General features: G+C 49.0%; 1 protein-coding gene across 1 annotated transcript; it reads left to right on the top strand.

Moving 5' to 3' along the window:
- The first annotated feature begins 2,390 nt into the window (after positions 1–2,390).
- On the top strand, positions 2,391–3,468 carry LOC119454968 (uncharacterized). Its single transcript, XM_037716537.2, has one exon. It carries the CDS (start codon positions 2,436–2,438, stop codon positions 3,402–3,404), a length of 969 nt encoding a protein of 322 aa, XP_037572465.1. The 5' UTR covers positions 2,391–2,435; the 3' UTR covers positions 3,405–3,468.
- Positions 3,469–22,067: the final 18,599 nt, after the last annotated feature.

Raw genomic sequence — 22,067 nt, 5'->3', positions numbered from 1 at the left:
CAGATTGGCATACACAACACTGCGACATTTAAGCAGGCACCAAGGACACTCGCAGCGCACAGGCGGCTTTGGCAGCAGCAGCAGGTACATAAAAATATTGATAGATCAAGTCACCAACCTGTAAATACAGAGGCGGAGATTTAGATTTCCTGTCCATCTTCCAAGGCTGCCACTGCCAAATGACGCAACACGCCTCCTAGATTTCCACAGTCGCACTGGTGTCGCTGTTGGTCTTGATGGCTGGGCTTTGATAACTTCGGCGTGAAGATGGGACAGTCGTCATTTCACAGAGTTCGTCGTTTCACGCTGCATGTCCGATGCCGCACGCAGGCACACAACAGGCCCATGATAACTGTAAATACAGAGGCGGAGATTCAGATTTCCTGTCCGTCTGCCGCTGCCAAATGACCCAACACACCTCCTAGTTTTCGACAGTCGCGCTGGTGTCGCTGTTGGTCTTGATGGCTGGGCTTTGACAACTTCGCAGTCAACAAAGGACAGTCGTCATGGAACTGAGTTCGTCGTTTCACGCAGCATGCCCGATGCCGCACACAGGCACACAACAGGCCCATGATAACTGTAAATACAGAGGCGGAGATTTAGATTTCCTGTCCGTCTGCCGCTGCCAAATGAACCAACACACCTCCTAGTTTTCGACAGTCGCGCTGGTGTTGCTGTTGGTCTTGATGGCTGGGCTTTGACAACTTCGCAGTCAACAAAGGACAGTCGTCATGGAACTGAGTTCGTCGTTTCACGCAGCATGCCCGATGCCGCACACAGGCACACAACAGGCCCATGATAACTGTAAATACAGAGGCGGAGATTTAGATTTCCTGTCCGTCTGCCGCTGCCAAATGACCCAACACACCTGCTAGTTTTCCACAGTCGCGCTGGTGTCGCTGTTGGTCTTGATGGCTGGGCTTTGAAAACTTCGCAGTCAACATAGGACAGTCGTCATGGAACAGAGTTCGTCGTTTCACGCAGCATGTCCGATGCCGCACACAGGCACACAACAGGCCCATGATAACTCCAAATACAGAGGCGGAGATTTAGATTTCCTGTCCGTCTGCCGCTGCCAAATGACCCAACACACCTGCTATTTTTCCACAGTCGCGCTGGTGTCGCTGTTGGTCTTGATGGCTGGGCTTTGATAACTTCGGAGTGAACATAGAACAGTCGTCATGGAACAGAGTTCATCGTTTCACGCAGCAGGTCCGATGCCGCACGCAGGCACACAACAGGCCGATGATAACTGTAAATACAGAGGCGGAGATTTAGATTTCCTGTCCGTCTGCCGCTGCAAAATGACCCAACACACCTCCTAGTTTTCCACAGTCGCGCTGGTGTCGCTGTAGGTCTTGATGGCTGGGCTTTGATAACTTCGGAGTGAAGATGGGACAGTCGTCATTTCACAGAGTTCGTCGTTTCCACAGAGTTGCCACAGACTCGTGACGGCTCGCCATGTGCGTGTAACACGTCACCCACAGACACCAATCGAAGCACGCTGTTTTCATCAGCGAGCCACAGCGAGTGCGTTAGCCAGTACAGCAGAATGTTTGCTATGTGCACGACAGGGCTGGACTGCACACTCGCGCTCATATACTTCAATGTAGCGGTGCTACGTGCCGCTGACCAGCTTTGTCCTGCACAAGCTACACCGAGGGATAGTAGCCACATCGAAATTATTCATATTAAAGCGTTGTCATAGCTCAACACGAAGCAATGTCAGCCATGGCATCCTGCCAGGAGGGACCAGAAGTGAATGCGCGTTGACAAGCGTTCGTGTGGTCTTAAGGTTGAGGTGGTCTTAAGGTTGAGGTGGTTAAGGTTGAGGTGGTCTTAAGGTGGTCTTAAGGTTGAGTGGGCACGGAGGAGCAGCAGCTATGCAGCCGGTTTTCAATCCTTTCTGCTTCGTTGTGCAGGCCTTGTTATCAGCATGGCCGCCCTTGCCGCCTGATGGATCAGTCGCTGTCGTACCATTACCTTCCGGGATACCGGTGCTGCCTTTTCCAAACGTTTATTTGCCACTGAGGGAGCACACGGCAACATTGACGGGCTTCACCAGGACAGTGTCATCGGCAACGGCACCAGTCACCACCACAGATTTAAACGCACCGCCGGCATCGTTTCCCTTTAGTGGGCACGGAGGAGCAGCAGCTATGCAGCCGGTTTTCAATCCTTTCTGCTTCGTTGTGCAGGCCTTGTTATCAGCATGGCCGCCCTTGCCGCCTGATGGATCAGTCGCTGTCGTACCATTACCTTCCGGGATACCGGAGCTGCCTTTTCCAAACGTTTATTTGCCACTGAGGGAGCACACGGCAACATTGACGGGCTTCACCAGGACAGTGTCATCGGCAACGGCACCAGTCACCACCACAGATTTAAACGCACCGCCGGCATCGTTTCCCTTTAGTGGGCACGGAGGAGCAGCAGCTATGCAGCCGGTTTTCAATCCTTTCTGCTTCGTTGTGCAGGTCAGTAAATATCCCTCTTTACATGCTAAACGCTCACATGATGTTTGCCTGCTGCTCCTCCCAAGCCCAATAGTTCTTTTGGATATTGTTAGTGAATGTGCGCATGTTGTCATGTTGTTGTTGTTGGCTGGCGACGTTGAAACGAATCCAGGGCCTGCCAATGATAGTGACGTTCTGGCTGCGATTGCCACATTGTCAGCAAAAGTCGATGCAGGTCATGCTGAGATGATGCAAATGCTAACCGAAGTAAGACGGAATCAAGAACAACTGGAACAAAAGGTGTCTGACATAACAACCAGACTTTCCGCGGTCGAATCCGTTGTTGAATCGTTTGATTCATCTCGGCATGACGAGAACCTACCTGGTATTGTGAGCAGTGTTATGAATGAAACTGTAATACTAAATTCACGACTCGATGAACTTGAGGATAGATCGCGACGTGACAATTTGATCTTTTACGGGCTTGTCGATAGTCCTGCGGAAACCTGGGCGCAGTCCGAGTGCCATGTTCGTGAGTCGCTCACCCGTATTTTAAATCTTACGTTTCCTGATGACAGCATTTCACGCGCACACCGTCTGGGTACGCACGTCTTGGGCAAAACACGGCCAATAATAGTAAAATTTGGTTCCTCAAAACTGAAGGACAACATCCTTTCTCAGCGTTCAAAATTTCGCGGTACAGGCATATCTGTGGCTGAGGACTTTTGCCGAGCTACACGTCAATGTCGAAAGAAACTTATTGAATTCGGCAAGAATAGCGGCCAACAGTACACACTTCGTCTTAACAAACTGCATATAAATAGGAAAACCTACGTGTATTGTCCCACTACTGACCAGGTTTGCGAACTTCATTCAGGCGTGGCTCCTGTCACTAACAATAACAACCGTTCTTCCACAGGTACTAGCAGTGCACATGCAGCAACGTCATAGCTTATTACTAACCCGAATCGTAAACAGGTCTCTGTCTTCTATTCTAACGTGCGCAGCGTAGGTAACAAACGCGAATCTTCGTCCTCTCTAATAGACACGTGTTCTGCCGACATAGTCATTCTTACAGAAACGTGGCTCTCAAATCAGATAGCTAATCACGAAATTTTTGAATGTGAAAGTAACTATAAGTTCTTTCGTCGAGACCGCGAGCAGCGCACAGGCGGCGGAGTGCTTATAGCCGTCCGTGATACCATATCTTGCCGCGAGATAACTATTTCTACTGATTTGGAATTTGTATGCGCTCGAATAACCATCGATCACAAAGACTTCATCTTTAGTGCCTGCTACCAGTCACCTAGTTCAACTAACACATTTTGCAATGAACTTTCCGACATTTTAAGCAACTTGACACAACAGTTTTCTTCATGCCCTTTATTCTTAGTGGGCGATTTTAACTTTCCAGGCATTGACTGGAAAACCCAACCTACAGTTATAAAGGGTGGATCTGAGTGCCTTGCGTTCCTTAACCTATGTCTTGATTTTAACCTCACGCAACTTGTCACTAATCCGATACGAAGTTCCAGTCATTCCGCTACCGTTTTGGACCTCATTTTAACCACAACCCCTAACCTCGTTCCAAGTGTTCAACATTTTTCTGGCGTTAGTGATCACTGCATTCTACTTTTCGACTTACGTGCTTGCACCCCATCGGTCAAATCATCCAAAGTTATTCGTGATTATAAGAATGCTGATGTCACCGCTATTAATTCTGAATTGTCAGCCTTCATTAGCGAATATTTGCCGAATTTGTACACTCGCACGGTGGAAGCAAACTGGGCTTTGTTTAAAAATAAAATAAAATACCTAATGGACCGTTATATCCCACTGAAGCGTATTACGACTAAATCTCGGGCACCTTGGTTTAACGCACAACTTAAACGGCTTCTAAATAAAAAGAAAATGTTATTTCGACGCACAAAAAGATCCACAAACGCATCGAGCTGGTTTGCTTACACTAACGCAGATAACGAATACAAACAGGCTATAGCACGCGCCAAGGATGACTTTTATTGTAGCACACTGCCGACACTTCTACGTGACAATCCTCGAAAATTTTGGTGTGCAGTCAATAACAAAAATGAAACCTTGATTGAGCTTTGTGATACTGCTGGCGTTCCTGTAGATAACAAGGACTGTTGTGATGTATTAAATAATGCATTTATTTCCTTTTTTTCGCATAATAATCCTGTTGTATATCCTGATTATCCCGACTCCGGTTTTTCCCCCATGTATCCTATTGTGTTTGATTCAATTGGTATTTCTCGTTTAATCGAAACCCTAAAGGTCTCTAGCAGTGCTGGCCCTGATGGTATTAATTCGAAGTTTTTGAAAAGTACATCAGTGTATTCATCATTGATTCTTTGCGAGATTTTCTCACAGTCATTGCAATGTTGCACCATACCAAGTGATTGGAAGGTGGGGAGGGTGGTCCCTTTGCACAAATCAGGTGTTTCTCACTCTCCACTGAACTACAGACCGATATCATTGACCAGTATACCTTGCAAGCTCATGGAACACGTCATCTATTCACATGTGGTATGTTTTCTTGAATCTAACTCATTTTTTTCTACTTGTCAACATGGTTTTAGAAAATATCTTTCGTGTGAAACACAACTTCTGTTATTTACAAACGACTTATTTCGCGCTGTTGATAATGGTTTCGTTGTCGACTGTATTTTTCTAGATTTCGCTAAGGCATTTGATTCAGTCTCACATCAGCTACTCTTTTTTAAACTTGACAGTTTGAACCTCGATGCCAATGTCCTAAGTTGGATTAAATGTTTTCTTTCTAACCGCTTTCAATATGTTTCGGCTAACGGTCATGATTCTTCTTTCGCTTCAGTAACATCGGGGGTACCTCAGGGGTCGGTTCTAGGACCACTACTCTTTCTCATATACATCAATGATCTTCCTACCCAAGTTTCTTCCACTATAAAACTGTTTGCTGATGATTGTGTAATATATCGCATAATTTCTAACTCCTGCGACCATGCTGCATTACAGACTGACCTTGATAGTATTTCCCGCTGGTGTTCTGATTGGCTAATGAAACTTAATATTAACAAGTGTAAAAGCATGCGCGTGTCTCGAGTGCCTTACTCAACTAATCCCGCTGATTACACTCTTAATAACACACCCCTAATCGCCGTGACTTCTTACAAATATCTCGGCGTCATTATAGCCCAGAATCTATCATGGACTTTGCATGTGAACTATATTATCAACAACGCTAACCGCATGCTAGGTTTTTTGCGTCGCAACTTCTCACGCGCCAACACTACAGTTAAACTCACACTTTACAAGACCTTGGTCAGACCCAAACTTGAGTATGCCTGCTCAATTTGGGATCCTGGCCAGGTAACACTAACAAACTCTTTAGAGCTTATCCAGAATCACAGCGCCCGGTTTATAATTTCTAACTATAGTCGTTATTCTAGCGTCTCCGCAATGAAACTAACTCTTGACCTACCAGACCTCGCTCTGCGCCGACAGTGTTCTCGACTGTGCCTCTTCCATAAAATATTTTACTTAGATCTCACACTTAAGGAAGAATTACTACATCGGCCATCGTACGTGTCATCTCGCATTGATCATTCCCAGAAAGTTGGTGTACCCCTTTGTCGCACAAAAATCTACTCTGACGCACTTATACCAAGAACCTCGGAAGACTGGAACCACCTCCCTGCCTCCATCACCGCCATCTCTGACTCCAAGAATTTCAAGACCGCCATTAATACTTACATTTGTTCTTGCCCCTCCTCTCTGTAAAGCCTTCGGGCGATTGAGAGTACGAAAATAAATAAAAAAAAAAGGTCCGCCTGGTGCGAGGCTAGTTCAGTATTAAGAACTAATCGAAATTAGCTATACCCGACAGTTGTGACTAGAGCACTGCACGGGCCGATTTTTTCAGCCCGGGCCCGGCCCGGGCCCGTTTTTACGTTGGGCTGCCCGCCCGAGCCCGATCAAAACTTTTATGGCGAGACCCGGGCTCGGCCCGGGCCCGGAAATGGTCTACGTTACCCGCCCGGCCCGGCCCGCCACCCCTTTAGCTTAGGCCCGAACCCGGCCCGAGCCCGGCCCGAGCCCGACTCGAAACCAGCCTAAACCCGGCCGGAGACCAAAAAATAATGTTTTTGAGAGTTGAGACGCCCGCGAATAACTCGCTGCACGTTACATGCACACCACCAGAAAGCCCGAGCCCGGCCCGGGCCCGGGTCAAAAAGCACACGCCATGCCCGAGCCCGGCCCGAGCCTGTGAAAAAAATTTTTCTACCTGGCCCGGCCCGGGCTTTCGGGTAAGCCCGAGCCCGTGCAGTGCTCTAGTTGTGACTCCCATAAGCAGTCTGGCCAAAGGTTCATTCCTACGTGGGCGGCCGTGGCCGAGCCTCAGGAGAAGATAGTCGACTTCTGCCGGAAGTATGTAATACTTATCGAAATTTAAGACGCAAATTCCAAACGCAACCTGTTTTGAAAACTCCGTCAATAGCCCAGTAACAGTAGAAAGAGCTCACTGATACAAACACTCCTCTTGATTTGTGTAGCTATCCGTCAGTAGCAGCGCTCTATGGGAATCTGTCCGCTCACATCAAGGGGCAACCGCCGCAAGCCCTGAAATGGCAGAGAACAAGGCCTCTGTCGAAAAGAGAGAGTTTGAGGAAAAGATGACTTCTTGCTGCGTACGTGAGCGCCACGCACCGCGCTCAAGTGCAAAGTTTGGCGGAGATGTTAACGGCAGTGTATGCTATCCGCGGAATGTGTTTTTTATCCGAAGCCGAGAAGCGGTCCAGGGGTGCTATGCAGGATGCCCCGAGTTTGGCGAAACTCGGGATCTTCACGAGCTCTGGCGACGCCCCAAGATGAAAGAACTAATGGTAACAAGACAAAGTTTGTCCGTCGGCACACCTCCAGTTTCATTGGTTTATCTAGATTCACTCTGGGTGGCCATCATCCCTTGGGCGTTGCCATATGGGCAGTCGACAAACTGGGGCTCACGTGATCATACGGTCGGTGCATGGTCGTGCATTCTTTCACTTGTTTGTCGTTCCACCGAGTGCATTAGAGGAACAAGCAAGTTATCAAAGAAATGCATTTAGTACAATGATATTAGTCACATTACCGTAGGGTATAGGTCTTTTAAAGTTTACAAATAGTACACTGAATGCGTATTAGACTAATTTGTAGTTTAATCGTTTCGCGTTATACCACGAGGGCACGCTCGCCCTCCTCTTTCTTCCTCTGGATTGGATTGGCGCGGCTCGCTACGCGCTTGCGCTAGCATTTCCGAGTACAGATTGGTGTCCGCTTGGTTTTCGCACTGGGCTTTGAACAGATCGCTCGTTGCTCCTTCTCTTTCCTCTAGATTTAATTGGCGCGGCTCCCTACGTGCTTGCGCTCCCATTTCCGAGCACAGATTGGTGTGCGCCTGATTTTTACAGTGGGCTTTGAACAGATCGCTCGTTGCTCGCGCTAAAGTAAGGCTTCGAGACGAAGGGAGCGTCGGCTAGCGCAGAAGTGGTTTGCCGCGCGCTTACCGTGTAAGCACTCAGGAATGTCGGAAAACTCTCATGCAAGGTTAAAAAAACTACGCTTTATTTTCTTTTACATTGTGACGCACCTTCATACTGGCTAGCGCCGAGCTTTGGCTTCTAACAGCCGCAGGAAAGAGTCTTTGTACTGGGTAGCCCCAGCGATCCGTGGCTTCTAGCAAACGCAAGAAAGGGTCTTTGCAGCGCACGTGGCCGTTGAGTGCCACCACATTCATCCCAGGCGGGACTCCAGCATCAGTGCAGTTACTCTGAACCCACTGCTGACAAGGTGGCGCTTCACGTTTTGACAATAACTTTCTATTTTTCGCGTGTGAACGCCCGTGTTGGTTTCCACAAAGTGCACGCTGTGGTTAACTGTCTCCCAAAGCAGATTAAGGCATAGCCCCGTTAGCATCCACTGAATTTGGAACACAGTTGTATGCGGCCAATTCGTCACTATGAATAATGGTCCCCGGTTGAACATTGGCTGCAATAATGGCGCCTAGCGTCGCCGCCTTTCGTCGGTCGACCTTGAAAAGTAGCAGCACCCTTCAGGTCGCGCAGACCATGCCGAAGACCCATGGGCCACCATCTTTAACACCACCGTAGTTTTGGCGGCTCGGCGGAACGTTGTCGCCCGTCATTAGGCGGCCTCGATTGCACTTTTGCTCGCCGCGAAGAAGGCACTCGTCAATTTGCGCTGTCTTCCCGGGGCCACCGAGTGGAGCTCGCGCCAGCAGCTCGTCCCTCCCGACCTTACGGGGGTAGCTCCACCAGTCGGCGATGGCGTGCTCCGATAGAGGAAACAAGTCTACGGTCTCTTTCAACATCCATATGTCTACGCTTTTGCTCACGCAGTACGTGAGTCAAATCATTTGCCGCCTTGAGAGGTGGTTGTTCGGACGGCCGAGGCGGTCCGTGTTGGCGCAGTAACTTCCTTCGCCTCTCTGCCCGTGCCGTGCAGCGGTACCGTGTACCTGCCAAAACTGATTTCGGCACCAAAACTGATTTCGGCACCGAAAGGCAGCCCGGCGTCCATTCTGAGTCTTCCAATATAATGTGACTACTTCGCCTGCTCAGGTTGGTTGGTCCGGGTTGAACCCCAGGTGCTCGCAGGTGCTCCAGTACTCCGATGATGACGCCGGACCTGGCCTGGGGCTGCGGCGCGGTGGATGAGCTTGCTTGAAACAGGAGAGAGCCGAAGCGATCGCACGAACTATTCCTCCGCAGCCTAGTCACACCAGTCTACCCTGGGAAAGCATAATTTGCCCGCCACCCTATCTCCGCAAACGACGGCCTTCGCCTAATTCGTCACGCAGCCAGCGCACTCACGTTTTGGAAAGGCAAAAATGACGCTGAAACTCTACGTCGGACATGTAGGTGAACGGGTCCAGATGGTCATATTGACGCTTGCTGCCGCTGGATGCGATTACACAGGCTGCTGCTGCCGCCACCATGTTCCCGAGTTCAACTCGAGGGGGGTTTCGCGATGTACGAGTTTGGCCCGAGTTCGCGTGTCAATCAAAACCATACGTCACGCCCCGCGCGAGGCATGTAACTCTTGTGCGCGCGCCCGCTACGGTTGGGCCACGCCCAACTTATTTTCCGGCAACAGCGACGTGGTGTGGAACTGAGAGGCATCAACAATCTTGACCGCCGACAGAAAATACGCACAGCACTCTGTCATCGGTGATGCACTGTAGCTGAGAACCACTATCAAAAACAAAGCGGCAACTTTCGCTGGTTCATGCATCTATCTTCTTAGGCTGTGATGGCCCCACAACATGGTTCATTGTCTGCATTGTAGCGACGTAGCGCACAGCAAATGATTATTGGAACGACAGTGTAGCTGCTTGCAAGGTGTCGATGCACCGTGGTGGATGACGATGCTGAGCAGTGCGTAGTGTTTTCCAACGTAAAGGTATGGCAGCTGTTGTTTGACATGGCTGCTCTGTCATCGGTGGTGTATCGGATCTGCAGTATCGCAAACACGGTCAGCGCCGAGAAACGCTCGCTTTTTTAAACACAGTGCGATGGCATTTCTTCATCACAAGCACGGCACACTAAATAGTTGCAACCCCTTCCTGCGTTCGAAGTTTAATTTCCTAATTGCACACAGGAGCCATCACCCGCCAAAATGCGATTGCTGCGCTGTCGTTACTATATCTATCTGCGATCGCTGTTAGCTCAGCAGCAGAGACAATCGGCAAGCACATTGGAGAGAACAACTCTGCGTATACATGCGAACAGAGGCACCTTCACTGGGCAAGCGATGACAAGCGATGAATTGTGTCACTGGGCAGCGCGCTCTTCCTTGCAATGCATCGCGGAGGCTTCGCGCACGCAGATAAACTGGTGCACTTTCACTGTGCTGCGTCACTACGGACCCTAGAATACCACACAGCCATTTTGTAGTGACAACCGTTGCTCCCGTCGTTTCAGTTGGTAAAGCGGCGGCCTTAATAGCAGCCTAAGTGAAGCACCTGCGCTGAACAACCATGCCGCAGCGCTGCGTGGCCATTCCCCTAATAGTCAGGAAATGGAAAGATCACTGTCATGGACTGACTTTATCAATGATTAGAGTGCCTCGATGCGCGCGGGCATCAAGGCACCCTATCAAGGATAGCACTGCAGTGCCCCTGGCGACTGCTCACCGTATGAACTCCCTCGTGCGTGCGACGCTCTAAAATGTATCCGCGTGTAAGCTTTCGCCTCACTGTCGCCACTCGCGGCAAAAAAGTGCAAAATTTCATAATTCGCTCGATCTCTGTTTGTCATCAAACATTTATGGCATTCCAAACGAAAAACAGATACTTCAAGAAATAAAGTGTTCCTTATTTTATTTGTTGTATTTGAACGTAATCGATTGAGGGAAAGTGTAGGCGCAACAATGCACCGCATGTGCCCCGTTCGCATTCGACGGAGGATAGAAAGATAATGCTCGAAAGAGGAGGCACGCCCTTTACTCGCCCTAGAAAGGCGTGGCAAGTGGCTCACGGCAAGTGTGCAGATAGACAGCGGTACAGTCACGGTATTGCTAAATGGTGATAATACGTTGATAACAATACGCGGCGCTGGCGCGTTTTGCTGCGCAGTCTTCTGTGCTTGAAGAACGGAATCACTGTGCCGCGCAGGGTGCGCTCATGTTGTCATACGCGGCTTTATCTCGACATTTCTTTTTGCCTGCTGTTCTTGCACGTTCCTTGCTATCGCCGTTCACTGACTGCCATCGAGCAAACTCGGGTGAAACTCGTACGAACGAGAAACTCGGCGCATCCTGCATAGCACCCCAGGTCCCTTAATATAGCGATGTCGCGGTAGCCCAGCTAGGGCTGCGCATCTTTGGTCGAAAGCTCACGTTGAATCAAAGAAGAAATAAACTTGTAAATGAAGCGAAATAATGTATAATAAATGACATGAGCCAAAGTATAATCTTGTTCTCGGAAAAAAAAAAATTAAATTATGGGGTTTTACGTGCCAAAACCAGTTCTGATTATGAGGCACGCCGTAGTGGGGGACTCCGGAAATTTGGACCACCTGGGGTTCTTTAACGTGCACCTAAATCTAAGTACACGGGTGTTTTCGCATTTCGCCCCCATCGAAATGCGGCCGCCGTGGCCGGGATTCGATCCCGCGACCTCGTGCTCAGCAGCCCAACACCATAGCCACTGAGCAACCACGGCGGGTTGTTCTCGGAAGCCCTTTCCTGGCTCACCAGAGAACGACTTCAACGCAGCAGACGACGGGCCTGAAAGGCGTTCTTGAGGAACAAATATTGCACCTTAAAGGACAATAAAGAAAAACACTACGTCAGTTAAAGGCTAGTAAATTATTATTTAAAAGTGTGTGTTCGGTAATTTGGCTGTTGTATGTTGCTCATAAATACCAGGAAATGAAAGTTACTGTGGCATACTTTTTTTTACAGTAATTCGACACCTGTAAATCTGTGTGACATCAGAGGTGTCTATGTATACTCTAATGTTTCAAATTTTCTTGGTGAGTAAAGGTTATTTAAACTTGATTTTTTTATCTTCAGTTCCTTTAAAATGCAGTGTAGTCCATTTTTCTGAGACATAAATTGATTAAGTCCGAACGTGAGCCATTGAAATCAATGACGTCACGGAAAGCAGCATGTTGCGGAACCTCCAAGGCAGCGTCGCATTTTCTGCTTTTCATTGTTGAGTCTTTTCTGGCCACCAAGCCTGTTATCCTAGTAAGAGTAGATATTTTGGTATTGTAGATATTCACGAATACAACTAAAATACATTTTTTTCATTAGCGTCCCCTTGAGCAAACAAACTGTTCATGAAAATGAAACCCCATTTGCTTCATCAGAAGCGTAACGTTTCGGATACGTGGCAATCTATTAGTTTAACAATATTAGTATTTTCTTATTGATCAACTTGGCGGCCAAGAACTCCGAGACACGTATTTACTCCCAGCGCCATGATATCCGCGTCACGCCCCAAGGAGAAATCGAGAAATTCCCAGAATAGAGCCGATGTTTACGCAGGCCGGAGGCCATGGCTTTTCTCTCGCATGTTCCTACTCGCTTTTCGCAGCACTGCAGCTTTAGCGCTAACAACTAGCGAGCAAGTCAAGGTACGAGAGTGTGCAAGGACCTCGTGTGGAGGAGGAGAATCTAGCGAAGGAAGTGTGCGCTGTACAAACACCAGCACGTCAGATGAACGCGCCAATATATTGCAAGAGGGGTGTTGCAAACTATAATGGTGCCAGAGGACGGAACGAAGAGGCAAAAAAGTTGGTGGTAGAACCGGTGTCTGGCAACGAAGATTTACTCCGACGCAACACTATGATATATACATGCACTACCAAAACAACATTCTCCTTGCCAGCGACAAACACGCGGTTACTTAAGGTGCTATCGAGATAGGCCAGATCTACTTGTGAAAGCAATATTGCGGCCCTAATGCGCTGCAGATCTTTGCTTGTAGTAGTGTGAGCAGCTTACATTACAACCGTCGGGTTCTGCTCGCTATCCTTAGGCAGCGTACTTGCGTTAGTATACATGAGTGCGCACTGCATAACCGGCGGTGCGCAGAAAAGCGCATATCCATTTTGTTAGGCTATGAAGCGTGCTCTAGTAAGCGAACATTATTGCATAGACTTATCCCTCCTAAAAGCACTCGGACCCAAGTAAGTGCGAAGGCATGCTCGACATTTCCTTTAAAAGAACGAAGTTTAGTTCTGAGAACGTTGCGGGGCGGCATGATGTTGTTGTTCTTTTTGTCTACTCTTGGCAAATTAAGTAGAATTTTCCCAGACCTTCAAAAGCATATATGTAACCGTAATGATAATCTCGGAATGTAGTTTTTTTTTCTAAAGCACAGATTTTGCAAAAATCGCTAGTGGTATAGGTAGCATTACTCTGGTCATTGAGCTGGACCACTCACAGAAGCGGGCATCACTTGCATGCCGAAATGCGTAATCGACAAAGTTGCAAATAATTCACTAATCCTTTTACTATTTATTTATTTGCTTTACAGCAGATATGCCCGATTACGAATTACAGCCGGTGAGCTCGCAAGGCGTTACCAATAGGAACGAATTTTTAGGATGACACCAGTTTCGAGATACTCATCCTCAAAGTGGGCAACGAGATACATGGGCGTTCCAGTTACTTTATTAAAACAGCACTTTGTTAAAAAAAGTCAGTGTAACAATCGTGCATTTTACTGCAAGCTTCGCGGTGCATATTTCGAAACCAGTGATATGCTATCAATTGCATGCATGCCTAGCAAACTCACCGGATGTAATTCGTAAGTTGCAATACCTGCAGAAAAGCAATGAATTTAAATGTTTTAATAAATGTTTGTTAATTAGACAAATGTACTTTTTCACTTCTTTTGCGAGTAATGCCCACCTCTTCTAGTAAACCTGTTAAAAGCCTACAATTCCGTTATCTCCCACAGGCGATTTGTTAAATTCTGCATTGTTCAAATGAAGTCTAATAAATACACCCAATTGTAACGTTAACCATATCAGTGAATATCTTTCTCCTGAAGTGAACTTCGCACAAGCCTTTCAACTTTCTTGTTGCAGAGTGTTTCTATATAGGCCATATACGGCTTATTACATTACTGTTAGACTACCAGATCGTTCTCGTGCGCTTTGCTTAGCGCACTACTGGTCATGTAAGTGTGTGACCATGTTTGGTAACGCTAGTATACTGGTTGAGCATCGAGACCAGAGCACGGCGCTGGTAGTGGAACAGCTCACACTGCGCGATGTGGTGTGGAGTGCATTAGCCAGACATTGATATCGCTTTCCGAAAGAGAGATGGTCTATCTGGTTAGCACCTAGAGAAGATAGTATATTGTTTGATTCGATTAGTGTTTGCTTCGTACTACGGAGGATCGATTCTTTCTCTATGAATGAGTGGGTGTGCGTGCTTCAGCGTGGTGTCACAATAAGCATAAACTGCGGTGTAGCGGTTTCCCGGGCGCCTTGCTTGATTTAGCGTTCCGCCTTTTAGTTTTACTATTTACGGTACAGGTACACAAACCCTCCATGTTTTTTGAGGATTGTCGGTGGTGCGATCTTTCTTCGTAATTGAACTACAATAATTGAAAGAGGTATTGTTTACACCAGATGTCTTATCTTCAGTCTAAAATACTGATTTATCGATCGCGATTATATTAGCACTTTCTTTTTAAACATCTGCGTCTCCAAGAAAAATACCTTTTCCACCTTACTAAGACATAGGCGTATATTTACTACCTGCCTACTTTATTGTTGCAACGCAGCGAGTCCTATTCCACAATTTGGTTGTGAAAATGTTCCTAAATCTAAACATTTCCAGGAAAAGATGCAGACTAGGATACGAGCCTGCGAGCCGTTCCGAATCCCCATAGAGTCGGAAGAGATTATCTTTACAGGTCCACCAGCAAGCCAGGTGACATCAACGAAACAGACAGTGAAAAAAAAATGTCACAGTTTCACCCTAAGGGCGAAGCAATGAATGCGATAGCAACACAGCAATGTCATACGAAGTAAGGTGAACGGCTTTGGTAGCAATATGAATTGTAGTAAACATGAGCTGATTAAGTAAGCAGGTGTGCTGCGGCGTAAGTAGACCGACATGAAGAGAGACTCGATGACCACGACGAGGCGCGTGTGAAACGGTGGTGTTGATGAGAAGCGCTTCCCGTGGGCAGCACGTGCGAAGGGACACACCTGTAGCGCTGCACTGCCGACCCGGGCAGCATTGCATGTGTAGCGTGCGTTGGAAAATGTGGCCCGACTATTATTAACTGATTGAACAAGCGTGGTGTGAGCGCGCACAAACAAACATGAATAGATCACACTGAATGACTGCAGACAACGACTGTCAAAACGCTGGCAGCAAGCGCATATATACGCCGCAGCAGCGGGCGAAGGTACGTGCGGTCTATCGCTTCAACGGAAACTGAGCGGCGAATGCACGGCGCATAAAGGTCAGAGCCGTGTGGAGATAAGAGACGGTGCGGTAGCCCAGCTAGGGCTACCTAATTATGAGCGACGAGCGCGGTTGTTGGCAGCGTAGAAGTGAGCCCCCCCCCCCCCCCCCGCGCTCCCTCCGGCGCTGGCTTCCCGCTTCCTTGCTTGCGCGTGGGTGATTGAGTGCGTTCGCTCTCCGTGATAGCGCGCGTCCCCGCACGCTTCCGCTCGGGCATACGGCGCGCGGCGAAGATTTTGTCTATAGGGAACCTCACGGCGACGGCGACGGCAGAAATCCGGTAGAAGTGTCCATATAATTGCTATCGCAATAAAAAAATTCACGCGGCATTCCATTGCTGTGAAGGTGGATTACCAGCGAAACAGTTTAGCATACGACATAGAGGTGACACAGATACACAGAATTTAGATTACAGGCGGCGCGCATTGGCACGGAAAACTACCGCCATCTCGGGAAGCAGGAGGAAACTGGACACGCGCGACGGGACCCCCACGCCGGGAGAGCGGAAGAAAACTGGGCACGCAAGCTTTTCGAACGACGACAAAGAGAGGGTGGTGCGAGAGTGCACATGGCTGACGCAGGTTCGCACAGCGGCAAATCTTTGACAAACCCTTATTGCCTATCTGGCAGTCTGCTGATATTGAAAACGGTGCCTATTGACAACTAATCTACTGAAAATGCATATCGAACTGATGAAACGTATAAGCATACAATGACACGAGTTTGCATCAAATTCGGGAGCTGGGTTTTTGCACACGCAGATCCATTCCACCCTGTGAAAGTGAATGCACATCGAAGCGCTTGCCGACGTTACGCAATCGCCACCATCACAAGGCAGCGCATCGTCGAGAAAGAGAGAGAGAGCGGGAGGGTGATTAAAGCGGGGAAAGGACGAAATCAATGTAGCGTCCACGCAACGCCGCCTGCACTGGCTCAAGGCCGGGGGCAACACCCTCTAGAAAAACATAACGCCTTAGCTCTCTCCCTGTGACGTCACACTAAGAGACGGATTGGTAAAAATAGGAAGCGCTGTTCAAGAGAGCTTGTCTCGCAGATGCACCGTGCGGAAACTCTTTTGTAGCGTTAGCTACACTGGCCTAGCCAAGCCCGTTTCGCGCGGCACATCAAGAGCCGTGCTGCGTACGCGCAAGGATCAGTGATGTCACACGGCTTGCGCACCGCAGCCACCGGAGCCGGCACCTCTCGCGCACTCCGCCGCCGCCGCGCGCGACTCACCGCCGCCGATCTGCGCATTCCAGAGGAGTGACGTCGTAGCCGTGGTAGACGCACTGGCGCCGGCGCGCGCTCGCTGTGCAGTCGCCGTCTGACACTGCGCTGGAGCCGCTGCGCTCCTGACTGGCGTTTGCCAGTGTGGTATAGCCATGGAGAAGGAGAGCGCAACTGCTGCTCAACAGCGCAGAAGAACGGAGAAGCTTGACTCATCGGATCCCGAAGTAGTTGCCTGGCAATTAGCGGTTGAGCGTAGGAGACTACCAGGAAAGCTAAGAATAATCAGCTGAACCTTTGCTAACGCTACGTATATCCTGGCATAGCCGAGCTAAGCCACTGCAACTTTTTTTATTGCGATAGCAAATATATGGACACTTCTACCGGATGCATGCCGTCGTCGTCGCCGTCGCCGTGAGGTTCCCTATAGATAACATCTTCGCCGCGCGCCGTATGCCCGAGCGGAAGCGTGTGGGGACGCGCGCTATCACGGAGAACGAACGCACTCAAACACCCACGCGCAAGCAAGGAAGCGGGAAGCCAGCGCCGGAGGGATCGCGGGGGGGGGGGGGGGGCACTTCTACGCTGCCAACAACCGCGCTTGTCGCTCGTCCGCACCGTCTCTTATCTCCACACGGCTCTGACCTTTATGCGCCGTGCATTCGCCGCTCAGTTTCCGTTGAAGCGATAGACCGCACGTACCTTCGCCCGCTGCTGCGGCGTATTTATGCGCTTGCTGCCAGCGTTTTGACAGTCGTTGTCTGCAGTCATTCAGTGTGATCTATTCATGTTTGTTTGTGCGCGCTCACACCACGCTTGTTCAATCAGTTAGTAATAGTCGGGCCACACTTTCCAACGCACGCTACACATGCAATGCTGCCCGGTTCGGCAGTGCAGCGCTACAGGTGTGTCCCTTCGCACGCGCTGCCCACGGGAAGCGCTTCTCATCAACACCACCGTTTCACACGCGCCTCCTCGTGGTCATCGAGTCTCTCTTCATGTCGGTCTACTTACGCCGCAGCACACCTGCTTACTTAATCAGCTCATGTTTACTACAATTCATATTGCTACCAAAGCCGTTCACCTTACTTGGTATGACATTGCTGTGTTGCTATCGCATTCATTCCTTCGCCCTTAGGGTGAAACTGTGACATTTTTAAAAAGAAATTTGACCGCAAGGAAGTTATAGGAGCAAAACATTTATTTACACAATCCAGTTTTATTTTATCATTGCGCTATATTAGCTGCAATACACCTATTTGTTCTGAAGAGTTGTGTCTTTCCTTTTTTTTTACTTATCGGCAGCATCGAGAAGTTTGTCATTGAGCTTGCCACAAAAGTTCTTGCGCAAAATCTTCTTGCTGCACCGCAGGATGTGTTTTAGCACTACTTCGCTCGTGTGACCATTATCACTGGCGTCGAAGTCAGATTGCTCTTCGTTAGCCAGCAATTGAAGTGTCAGCTTCGTGACGACCTGGCATTCTTGGGGCATTAGTCGCAGTTGTGGCTACGTACCAAGCTGCTCTATGACAACGTAGCTGTGAGCAACAGCATTAAGTGCAAACATCCATGGGTAGACTAGACCTCCTCGGTCACACTGCTTCACGAGATCGTAGTGTTCATGAGCGGTAGAGACAGTGATCGTCTTATCCACAGTCAACGCCTCCCTGCAATTCGCGCAATAAAACTTTTTCAGGGTCCCGTACACTGCATATCCTGCAACGTAGACATGAATCGGAAGGACGTCCTGCATCTTCGACAGAGTCTCGCTGCTTACAACGTTGAAGCTGGGATGTAATGCCTGTACTTGCTTGCGTACACATTTCCAGTGCTGGTCAGTGGAAATAGACGGCAAGGTGGTCTGCAGGCTCAGCTTGTTTTCGACTTCATAATTCTGCCTGATGGAAACGTGATACTGCGCACCTGCCAGTTGCCTACACTTTCTAAAGCGATCTTCTAAGCAGTCAGTCTGTATCTTCCCAAAAAGGACATACGACATCCCAAGTACTTCGAAGCTGTACCTAGCGAGCTCAACAAGTGCATAGGCAGTGTGTTCGAGAGCAGCGTGAGTCTCCATTGTCAGAGTGCCCTTGTCAAGGCGTTTGTTTTCCCACTCATCCAGCCATTTCCAAAGAATGTGCAAGAAATCATTTTTTTTTTTGGATAGCTATCACCGGAAAACACTGGTTATTGGAACTGGTCTACCAGCGTTTTTTTCCTTCCACAGAGTCTTCACGTTTACAATTTTCCACCACTTGAGTATGATCCAGATAAATGGAGCAGTGGCCTCAAAAGAGAATAGGTTGTGCTTTGCTCCAAGAGCACGTAACGCCTCAGGTAAGAAATCATTGAAGATTTGCAAGGCAAGCTTGACGTTCTGTGTTTCAATATTCGAAGGATAGACGGGTTTTCACGACAGCCCATAGCCCTATTTCAACAGCTGGTCCCACTCTTTGCTGTGAAGGTTCCTTATGGTCGCAAATGACACTGTTTGCATGTGCTCTGACTATGGCGTGTCTGTTTCGATCTCAGGGCAGTAGAAGCAAACTTGGCCATTCTTCTGGTTGATCCAGTTATTTAGTATGCATTTTATTATGTGTACCGGGTCTATAAGGAAGAGCAGCGGCCTTGCAGGGTCTGAGGGATGTTGACACACAATTCTGTTAGAAGGAGGTGATTCGAAGAGGGACATCGCTTTTCTGTTCGCAGAGTTTACGCTCATGACGCACACAACCCGGTACCCAATCTTTCCCAGCCCGCAAATCACATCTTTAAGCGCCTTGTGAAGGAACTCGTTTCTGCACTGGCACGATGTGCGCAACTTCTTTTAATGTGCACGTCAGGCTGCGCACCATCAAAACGAGCGCAAAGTTTGCAGCTTCATTTGCGTTAAGCGCAGCGCCGGTAATATTACCCCCTTTGTAGTCAAAGTAGGGTTTTCTATGTATTTCGCCTACCATAACTGTGACAAAGCGCTGGTCATCTTTCAGGTCGGAAATTCTTCTCGTCATGTAGCTCAGGAATGTTTCGCTCTTTTGAATGTTTGTTCACCGATCCCGGGGACGTGCGGGTGTTAAAAGAGATGGAGAAGGCAGGCGCATGGCAACGCAGCAAGCAGATTTTTAATCACACTCAAAAACTGAAAACAAACCAAACTGAAACTAGAACCCACTGAACAAATCAAGACTAGAAAATATACAACCTAATAACTTCATAAACATGCCCTAATAAATTCATAAACATGCCCTAAATTACTATCCACGATAGTTCTGGGCGTTTTCTTACACGGAAGTCTAGCAACCTTAGCTTCATACTCTGACTATACAATAAAGAATCGTTCTCACAGAGTTCGTCGATGCGCGTTTCTTTCCAGCCGGAAACTTGTAGGATCTTTTTCCATGTGGTTGTTTCTTGCCGACTGTCGCATAATCGACGCTCCATAGAAGTCGGTCCTTCAACTCGCTCGTCTCGGGAGCTTGGGTAACCCGGTCGCTGTTGCTGACGTGGCAGGTAGGCGCGACGGGTTAGGCTTAGCGACGTGCTCGGCCGCCGCTTCCGTCCAGCTCCTTTCCCGAGTGCCGACGTGGTGTTCCGGGGATCATCGAACGTGCCGGTCCGCCATAGAAGAGGGATCCTCTCTGGGGTGCCCGGTCCTGCCGTGAGAGGCTGCAGCCAGTCCAAGAGCCTCGCTCGAACTTGCCGAGGTCGACGGCCACACCTTGGACGGCCAACGTCACGGACTCGGCCAGATGTTTTTGTCACCGATCTCGGGGGCGTGCGGGTGTTAATAGAGATGGAGAAGGAAGACGGATGGCGACACAGCAAACAGATTGTTTAATAGCACGCAAACTCGAGACTCAAACTAAAATAAAATCAAGCACACTAAAACACACTGCGGGAACAATACTAACAAAGATACAAACTAAAGCTTAATATACTAAACAAGTTCTAATTCACGCCTACGCTCGTCTGTGGCGGCTAACTCCCCAAAGTCAGGCAACCCTGTCCTATCTCTGAGACGCTACCAATAAGAGACCTTGCTGCGCTCGTCGTTGCACGTCTGTTCGGACTTGTCGGCTCCTTTCCCAAGCAGTTGTCGCTTTCGTTGACGATGTAGTCGTCGTCGCGTCGTCTCTTTTCTCGGTAATGAGCTCGTCAATAAGTCTTCAGTGACAGCACTCGGCGTTGCTTAGGCCCACCTGGATAGGCCTAGCGTCGGGATGCGTCGCAACTTCTTCATGAGTGCCGACGTGGCGTCCCGAGGAGAATCGAACGTGCCGGTCTGCCGCAGAAGGTGGATCCTCTCTGACGTGCCCGGTCCCGCTGTGAGAGGCTGCAGCCAGTCCAGGAGCCTCACTCGAACTTGCCGAGGTCGACGGCCACACCTTGGACGGCCAACGTCACAGACTCGGCCAGACCCCCAAGTCTCCCGTCGCCAGAGCGTCGCTGGCGATGCGACCTTCCTGGCCCGGAGCCACGTCGATAATGCTCGCTCAGCCTTGCTACAGTGTACTAGAAGTACACTGTAGCCTTGCTTCTGCCTCGACCATACCTCGGGTCACGCGCCTCGCGCGCTCGCGCCGTTTGGAACACCGTGCTTCACGTGCTCCTCTTTTTCGCGCCACAGGCGGCCTCTTACACATGACACGCTCTGATGCCCTTGTTGAGGGCTCATGCCGTAAGACGATCACACTGATCTGATCGTTATAGGATGCGGCAATGTGATGCTTCCATGGTTGCATATGTAAGCGTAAACATGAGGCGATATAACGCAAACAATGCAGCAGAACACCATGAAATCGGCAGAGTAGCGTCTGCGCTGTTGTTTTCGATAGGTACAAGCTGACTTGCTCTTTCAGAAATTGAACGCAGTCGGCGTCGTCTTCGGCTTGGGACGTGGAAAACTGATCCAGCAGTAAACAAACAGCCTCGCAAATTTCCGCGAGCGTTGGAGATCAGGTCACCGTCCCACTTCTCGATGCCTTCGAAGAGTTCCACGATACCCCTCTTACTGTTAGCAATTTCGGGAACGCACAGATTTGCTCCTAGCTTCCAGAAACACAAGGAAAGCATTCGAAACGACGTGTTTCTTGGTGGAACGATGACTGTAGGGAAGCAGGAAGAAAACAAAATAAGGCTTGGGGTCGCCTTCGTGACTATCCAACAACGGAACATCTCATAAACTTTAAGAAAGTAAAGAGTGAGGGTCGAAGAACGCGCCACCGTGCCAAAAGGGAAAGCTGGCAAAAATACATATCAGGCATAAACTCTTACAGCGACGGAAAGAAAGCCTGGAACTGAGTTAACAAATTGAATGGCCGGCAAACTCATCCTCTGCCATTAGTAAACAATCAGGAAAACACTCTTGAAGACCAGGCTGATTTTCTAGGG

The sequence above is a fragment of the Dermacentor silvarum genome, chromosome 6 (assembly GCF_013339745.2).
Source record: "Dermacentor silvarum isolate Dsil-2018 chromosome 6, BIME_Dsil_1.4, whole genome shotgun sequence".
NCBI lineage: Eukaryota > Metazoa > Arthropoda > Arachnida > Ixodida > Ixodidae > Dermacentor > Dermacentor silvarum.
Note: the sequence above shows the minus strand (reverse complement) of the source record. Positions and strands in the feature narration are given on the sequence as shown.